Genomic DNA, 8242 nt, shown 5'->3' on the forward strand with positions numbered 1-8242 from the left:
GCTACCAGCCAATATAACTCGTAAACACAAGATCTAACTCCCTTTTTAGGTAAAGAGCTATTCAATCAATTCACTTTTCCAAGTGTTTTTTCGTATTGTTTGCTGGTTGGGTGCATATTGCAGCAAATACTCCACCTGTTATTGCAAGGCTTTTTATTTTTATGGAATTTGAATCACTCACTGATGAGCTTCGAAGAAAACTGAGCACACTAATACACCCAGTGACAGATAATGAATTCAGTCTAGCGTCTTAAATGCACCACGCTTGCTGGTTTACCTCTATAACCACAGACGCAAACACACATGGGCGTCACGTAATTAAGAAAGAAAACATATCCAAGCGTGGGAAAAATCGCTCGATTCAAACCAAGAGTTCTGTATATGACGTCAACAGCTGAAGGGCTCTTCCCAAATCAACCGACCAATCACTTGACTTGTTCCTGTCCTCTCTTACAACTGACTGATGGGCAACCCTTACAACTGTTTCATCAGTAAGAAACGTCTGGGTACCCATCTTGTCTGCGATGGTGCTTACCACTTCGCTCCACTTTATCCTGATGGTCTCAATGGGGCTAACTGGTTAACCACAAAACAGGACAAACATTTAGTCGTTAGGCGTAAAAAATGTTTAGCCACGAAAGTGAAAGTCTCAAGATCTCTTGTCAAACTTTTTGTGTATTGTCTTTTGGTTTGGTAGTAAAAGAAGAGTCTGGAGTCTTTCACATACTCGTCGACTGCACTCCAATTCTGAAAACACAACTACGAGATCATTTCTTCACCGCACATTTACTTATTAAAGTTAGAAACTATTTACAGTCTCTTTATCAGCTATAAAAGCAGCAAGTCTCGTCTAAACACTAGGAGGCCGGGATTCGGAGAATTCGAGACAGTTATGCAAACTCGAAACGCAATCGTGAGTTTGCATAACTTTCGAGAATTCTCCTAACCCCGAGTGTTTAGATGAGGCTAGGTAAACACGCAAAAAGTCCTTTCTTGCTTTTATATAAAATATTTCTCAGAAATGCGCGCAAATCTAAAACGTCACAACCGTGTTTACATACTCTCATCTAAACACAACTATCGACCAATGAGCGCTCGCGTAGTATCTCATTTATTTTATAATAAGCAATTACCTACAATCTTTGTAACTATTTATTAGCTACATGTATTCACTATCTGTTTACAGTTTTTTCCATCTGTTTATTGTCTCAGTGTTTAACACAGTAGTCATCTCGCACTTGTTGTCGATTAACTTACTCATCGCTGAACTAAATATAGATATCTTAAATAAAAAACACCACATTTGCAAACACGATGTAACGACCAGGAGTACGATATTTCCCATACTTCTGAACTACTTTACAAATTTGTTCGTTCCTTTTGTTTTTCATGGTTTGTTTGTTTGTTTGTTTGTTTGTTTGTTTAATGGCTTGCTCGTTTCTTTTTGGGTGACCAAAAAGCAAACAAGGGTTAAATAAATTAAGTACCTTAAATTATTTTCTTCAATTTTGCCCATCCATTTCTGCTTTTGTCTTCCCTATGTTTCCTTAGAGTTCTTCACAGTTTCAAGTTGTTATTGCCATTTTCCAGTTGATTTTATAAGCAGTCGGTAAAAGCTGAAATTGCTTAAAATTGGCTGACCTAGTCCCTTACAGAAATATATATTTACTATTATACATGTAGGTATCACCTAATTCTCATACCTAACATACAAAGAAATGTATGGTATAAGTAAGAAGAGTTCATATCTGGATTTTCGGGATAACAAAACCCTCGCCTCCTTCTACAGCCTACGTAGCAGGGGTACATGTATAAAAGCACGCGGCGAATGAGTGCGAAACAATAAGGAGCAGGAGGAAGGGATGAGGCAAAAAGATTCCTTTTTTTCCACCCCCTGCCCTCTCCTCGTTTATTGCTCACCCGTCCCCGCTTAGCCCTAGTTTTTGCTCACCCCAGGTGCGCTCGTTCGCTCGCTCGAGTCTCCTTTTCTTAAGCAACTGCGTACAAAAATGTGTTACTGTTATTATCCTGTTGCTTGGTATTGTACAATGTGTCATTAGCCGTTTCTTCTGTCTTTTCCGGTTCAGGCCCCTCCAGGACGTTATACACAGGGTCTTTTTCAATGCTAGAACAAGCCTTTTCAGTGTCTCTCGCGCCCTTTGGTAAAGGCTCCCCCAAAACGTTGTACACGGGAGTTTCTTTGTGACTAGGATCAGAGCTGTTGGGTTCATCCTCGGTTACTGTGTCAAAGACCTCAATCAGGTTATACACACGTTGTTCCACGCTCAAAGGAACATGATTCTGTTTTACTACATTGGAAGCATAATCATAAGGGCTGTCTGAGGTGTTAGTATTTAGGTCCTCCATCATGTTATAAACACCTTGTTCCACGCTTAAGGGACCAATGTTACGGGACCTTTCTGACGAAGCAGGATCGACATATTCATAAGAGCTCTCTGAGATGTCAGTATTTAGGACCTCAACCATGTTATAGACACGTTGTTCTACACTTAAAGGACCAACATCGCGGGACCTTTCTGACGAAGCAGGATCGACATATTCATAAGAGCTCCCTGAGGTGTCAGTATTTTGACCCTCAATCATGTTAGACACACGTTGTTCTACGCTCAAAGGAACATGGTCGTTGTTCCGTTCATCGGAACCATGATCACAAGGGCTGTCTGAGGTGTTAGTATTTAGGACCTCCATCATATTATACACATGTTGTTCCACACTGAAGGGACGAAAGTCGCGGGACCTTTCTGACGAAGCGGGATCGACATATTCTCCTGGTTTGCCACTGCATTCTGAACATAATTCGTCCACGGTACTGTAAAATGGTTCCTCTCTGTCGAGACCGTTATTATCAAGTCCTTCAGAGGTACTGGGTGCGCGAGGGGAACGCAAATGAGCCCTTTCGTCTTCAGATCCACCGCCGTTAGGGACGTCGTAATTTGAACTGTATATTGCTAAACAAGAAGAACAAATGTGAAAACTATTGTATTTGACTAAATTAAAACTTACAGTACAACCTCGTTTCCAAGGCCAATTTTAAAGGGAAAAGCCCGGAAATGAGGTTGTTTACAATACTACAACAGCCTTCCCTCCCCCTCCCCTCCATCTTCCTTACCCCACCCCGTCGAAAAATTTAAATGACAAACCAATGACTATGACCTAATCAGACTGCAATATAGCCTGTCATACAGGAGTATTTTGACGAGCGAGTGCATTTGTTAGCAGGTGAGGTCCATCCTGGATTCAGAAAACAGAGGAGGCTTGAAGTGAGAGGAAAAAACCCTCTTAGGAAGTAGGAGTGAGGCTTAATGTCGAGCGACAAGGGAGGAGCAGAGGTCTCCAAGATGGCTGTCAGGTAAGCGAACAACTTCATCTAACTTTCAACCGCATGGTAAAGGCCTACGCATTGGACTGTTATGATTCCATTTACTTTTGGTAGTTCAAGGAAGGGCGTTTATCGGAGATAGGGTGCTAATTAGGGATGGGACGTTTGTATCTTTTTGAACACATACATTTGAATGGGGTACAACACTATGCAGTGTAACACTATGACACAAAACAACAACAGATACTTTCCCTCAACAACTGTACGTAATAATAGGGTCTTTGATAGTCATAATGTTCAATAATACGTTCAGATTATAAAGCAGACATTCGTCTAGTCAGTCTACTCTACGTCAATGTCTTGAATGTTAGTTTTGCGATGGGGGGGGACAATTATTGGGATGGAATGCATATTGGAATAGGGGCGCTTACAAAAAAAAAAGCTGCACTCAAGAAAAAGAGCTTATTAGAAAGGGGGCGTTTCGGATCATTACCGGGTATGTGTCAAATGCTGCATGTTTGTGATGTTACACGAAAGAATCACACTTACCGGATCTATAGGTACTGAGTGTCTCGTAGCCCTCATTTTGATCACGAGGCTGGGATCCTGAGTCTGATTGAGAACTTTGAACTTCAGAGATGGTGCGAGGATGTTTTCTGCGAGGAAAAGCCACAAAGTTTGTTTGTTGGTTGTTTTTTTTTTTTAAAAAAAAAAGAGCAGTTGTGCTTTGTTAAAGCATAACTATTCCCAAAACGTTTTGAAAATTTGTTTAGCAAGTATGGATCTGAGTCCCCAAAGGGATTCGAAGCCATAACCTCACAGACATGGGTCGCATTATTGTACCCTTATTGTACTGAGCTGAAGGAATCTTTCATGGGGGGAGAAGCAGCGTAAATGAGGTAGATGCACATACGCTGATATTGAGAAAAATGTCCCAAATATTTGCGACAAAGGTGTAGATGTATATCAAAGTATAGTTACCTCGCACTGTGCCTTTGGTAAATTATGATTCCAACCAAGAGAACAATAAGAATAATACCGACTGTTACTCCCACAGTAACACCCAGAGATGCCGGGCCGCCGTCATCGGCAATGCTTTGGTCAGCAGCTACATTTGGAGGAGTAAAAACCTGCAAGGAGAAAAATTAAAAGATCGGCATTCGCTTTTAAGATGATACAGTAAATCAGGGTAAAAAAAAAGTTACTGGAATTTTGCCAGTTTTGGCAGGTGACAACTGAAAAGAGAATTAAAATAATCGAGAGCCAGAAACGAGAGAGAAACCTTAAAGATTATTTGCATTTTTTAGTACACAAAACAGACGGGCCAAATATCCGCGTTACACAAATAAATAACTTATATTTGCCTCAAGGTGAAGCAAATTGTTACTGTTTTACTTATCGTTTCAAACAACTGAAATGAAAAGTCGACATTTAAGATGATGGTCGCTTGGCCATCTCCTGTCAACATTAAAAAACCACGAGATAAGGAACAAATGTTACCCCTTTGGTTGTTTATTTACTAACATTTCAAAACGTGGTATGAGATATCAGAGTTTAAGGTCATATCTTTCTTGACAACGCAGGATTTTAAAAAAATGATAACACGTGGAATTACTGACTCTAAATCAAGTTTATTTTCTTGCTTGCATTGCTATGTTAACAAAAGGTACCTGAGTTGGATTCATTCCCAGGCCTGCCTCTGGTAGAGCAGATTTTAACACCATGTCGACCACTGTTGTTGTTGTTGTTGTTGGTGGTTGCGTTACTGTCATAGGGCCTATGTATTAAAGTAGCAATACCATCAAATCTCTAAATTATGATTGGATAACCGATACTTTATGGAAGGGCATCACAGTTTCTATAAATGGCCAAGAGAGACTTTCCGTATATGACGAAGTGCGAATTTAAGTTTCCATGTTTGGCGACTGTTACTCTCTGAAAACAAGATGCCGGACGTTACTATATTGTGCGGATAAGAGTTAACGTTTTGGTCGTTACAGGCTCAAGATGGCGCTGCCAAGAGGTCTGTGAATAGCTAAGCTAACTGGATTGTTGTCAGTTTCACTGGTAAGGTATTTTTCTTGAATTATAAAAGTGCTAAGTTAAAAGCTTATGTGATTGTAAGTAACATTTTAATTTGCCTTAATACCCTTGGTATGGTGAATGGTGTTGAAAGTTCCTCTCAGTTCGCGTTATTATTTTCCAATGTCGCTACAGTAAATATAATGGTACCACTTGCGTTAAAATTATAGCGGAATTTTAAGGCGTGAATGCACAGCAGTTTTTACGTGCAACCATGGTAAAAACTTACAGCTGGTTGTTCCTTTCAACTTGAACAACAGGCAGTAGTTTTGATTGGTTTGTTGACCCTCCGGGCTGCAACTTATTCCCAGGTTGATAATTCTTCCTGCGAGTGGGCTGTTTGTGGGAAGATCGTCAACCTAGTTTGAAACATGACAAAACATTAATATGAATAATAATAAATTATAAATTATAATAAATTAATACTTTAAGAGGAGGCCTCCAATTACCTAGAGGTGGTTTCAGGAGGATCCTCCAAAATTTAAAACTATACATTAAATGTCTAAAATACAGAAAGTAGTAAAAGCTAAAAGCTTAAGATACAGCTAAGGTTTTTGGGTTTTGGATAGTCTTAAACACGAAGGGGCTTATATCCGAGGGGGCTTTTAAGCGGAATAAAAAAAAACCGTTTTTCAATAAGCTACAGCAGTGCTGATCGAAATAAATTCTTCATTGAATTTTAAAGTTCTAAAACATCATTATAGATTCATTTCATTTTAAACTAAAAGAGGCCTTTATCCGGGGACTTACAGGTAGAGTGACCTGTAACTGTGGAGGGGGGGGGAGGGTTATAAGCGCTAGTTTACGGCGGTATAGACAGAAAAAAATGCCAGACGAAAACGTGTCGTCGATCGGTATGCACCTCAGACGCAGTCATCAGACCCAGCCCACGTTAAATGTTCTGATAAAACTTTCCCTAAACGGAGCAAACAACACTTATTGTAATAATTACTGAGTCAAAAACTACGACTTTTTCCACACATTTTGCTTGTTTTTACCTCAAGCTCATTATTGCGAGGGTCTTCTTCAATATCAAACGTGTTTTCCATTGATGCAACTGTGTCTTTATTTCCATCGCAGTCCATGTACCATGAAGAAATCGTGTTTATTTTACAGTTACTTCCCGTCAAATCTAATTTTTTCTTGTTACCACTTCCCAGCAAGCTCAGCTTATCGTCATCTCTCTCCTTATCAAAGAAAGTTGGCTGGCTACACCCTGAAAAATTTTTCAAAAAAATGAATGTTATTAAGTCGGAATCCACCAGAAGTTCGAGTAACAAGTGAACAAAAACTTTATACCAAGATTATTTACATTGTATTGCAAACTTCTGTACGACTATTTTAAATATTTCGATCTCAAAAAATTTCATTTCTAACAACACCAAACGTCGAAAACAAATTTTGAACTTCGTATGAAACACTTGAAAGTACTAGTGAAATGGAACTGATGATCAAATTTTACCTGTGTTTGCACAATTTCTTTTCTCGCGTTCCCATGGGGAAATTGTTTTCGGTATTTAAGAAAATGAAAACAGGACTATAAAATACTTAAAATTATTTTGGTGCAAGGTTTTTGGCCATTAAAACTGAAATTGCTCCATTTCCTGTTAGATTTCGCCTTAAACATTTTGAAGGCGCCATTTTCTTCCTTGAATTTTTGATATTGGGTTATGTTTGTCTAACACGTCATTGGTAGAAAACAAAACAAAGGCTGACACGAAAACAAGTCAAATGTCTTCACGTATGTTCATGTTTACAAAAAGTAAATTTAAGGGAAAAAACTTTTGCTGAGGTAGTATTCACTCGATTCTCTTGATCCCCTTCCGTTCCCTCACGTTTCAGCTCTCGTGAGAGCCACTGGTAGCACTCTTAATCTCAATATGTATTAATTGGATAATATTTGTTAGAAATGAAAAATATACGTCATTACGACAGCGAGCTACTAATCTTCTTAATCTTATTAATACTTTGAAAGATATCACGATATCGTAAAGAGAAGAAACACATAAAAAGGAACTAGAGTAGAACTATAACATCGCTATCTTATACATTTTTCTAAGTTGTAAAGCATGTTAGAGAAACATTAAGCCCGCAGTTATGTTACTGAATGAAATCCGGCTTAGACACAAAATTAAAACATGCTTCAAATCGTCAACTTTTGCCAGCGAAGGTAATTCTGTGAGCCCTTATCAAGCTTTGAGAGCTACTGAATTAAAACAAGCTTGCTCATCTGTGATTGGAACTGTTACAAATTTCAGGTAGCTTAAACTAAAAAGATAAATTAGATGGCTGATAGCCTTAATAGCAGAGCTTACCAAAATGCGTTCTTGTATCTTCATCTCTAAGGCAAGACCAAGACTGCTTGTAAACCGAAAAGGTCGCTTGCTTGTCACGGCAGACACATTCACATCGTTTACCATTCGCTGCAGTGGCATTATATTCACCGCAGTAATCGAAAGCATTGTTGTCTTCGTCACATTTCGTTGGCGGAATCGTAAAAGAATCCCACGGTGTTCCCCTGACGATTTGAAAATTCTCCGAAGAACAGACCTCGGTCAGAAGTAGACAAAACAGCGCTATGGATTGCTTCAAAAGCAAAATCTTCATCTCCGCCGACAATGATGGTTTTAACGCAAATTGAAAATAAATAAAGAAGTGTATAAAAGAAAAACGGCTACGCTTGGACAATTGCAAGCTGTTAAGATATGCCGGAGATCTGATATGTGCTTCAACGCTCGTCGAAATTTGAAATGAACTGAAGAATGGGTTGAAACCTTGCAGTGACGATTGAGAGTATCGCAGGTAAGCTAAAACTGGTCA

At 39.1% G+C, this 8242-nt stretch overlaps 2 protein-coding genes across 2 annotated transcripts in view; one reads left to right on the top strand and one right to left on the bottom strand.

The window, feature by feature from the left end:
• LOC145503025 (uncharacterized) overlaps positions 1–3859 on the top strand; it is a 22959-nt gene extending 19100 nt beyond the window's left edge. The window contains exon 3 of the mRNA XM_081482451.1: positions 3241–3859. Within this exon, the coding sequence (XP_081338577.1) occupies positions 3241–3244 (4 nt within the window). The 3' untranslated portion in view covers positions 3245–3859. The remainder of the gene's footprint in view (positions 1–3240) is intronic.
• Positions 348–8242, bottom strand: LOC145503018 (uncharacterized). The gene is made up of 7 exons (XM_081482442.1): positions 7738–8242; positions 6421–6638; positions 5652–5781; positions 5011–5117; positions 4322–4470; positions 3890–3996; positions 348–2969 (listed from the first exon to the last, which is right to left on the bottom strand). The coding sequence occupies exons 1-7, from the start codon at positions 8027–8029 to the stop codon at positions 1990–1992; spliced, it is 1983 nt and encodes a 660-aa protein (XP_081338568.1). The 5' UTR covers positions 8030–8242; the 3' UTR covers positions 348–1989.

This window comes from Orbicella franksi, chromosome 11, assembly GCF_964199315.1.
Source record: "Orbicella franksi chromosome 11, jaOrbFran1.1, whole genome shotgun sequence".
In the NCBI taxonomy this organism is placed as follows: Eukaryota; Metazoa; Cnidaria; class Anthozoa; order Scleractinia; family Merulinidae; genus Orbicella; species Orbicella franksi.

Coding starts and splice junctions, on each gene's coding strand:
- LOC145503018 (XM_081482442.1), bottom strand. CDS start 8,029: ATGAAGATTTTGCTTTTGAAGCAATCCATAGCGCTGTTTTGTCTACTT. Junction 5,118..5,651: donor GTTGAAAGGAACAACCAGCT/GTAAGTTTTTAC, acceptor TTTAATACATAG/GCCCTATGACAGTAACGCAA. Junction 3,997..4,321: donor TACCAAAGGCACAGTGCGAG/GTAACTATACTT, acceptor TTTTCCTCGCAG/AAAACATCCTCGCACCATCT.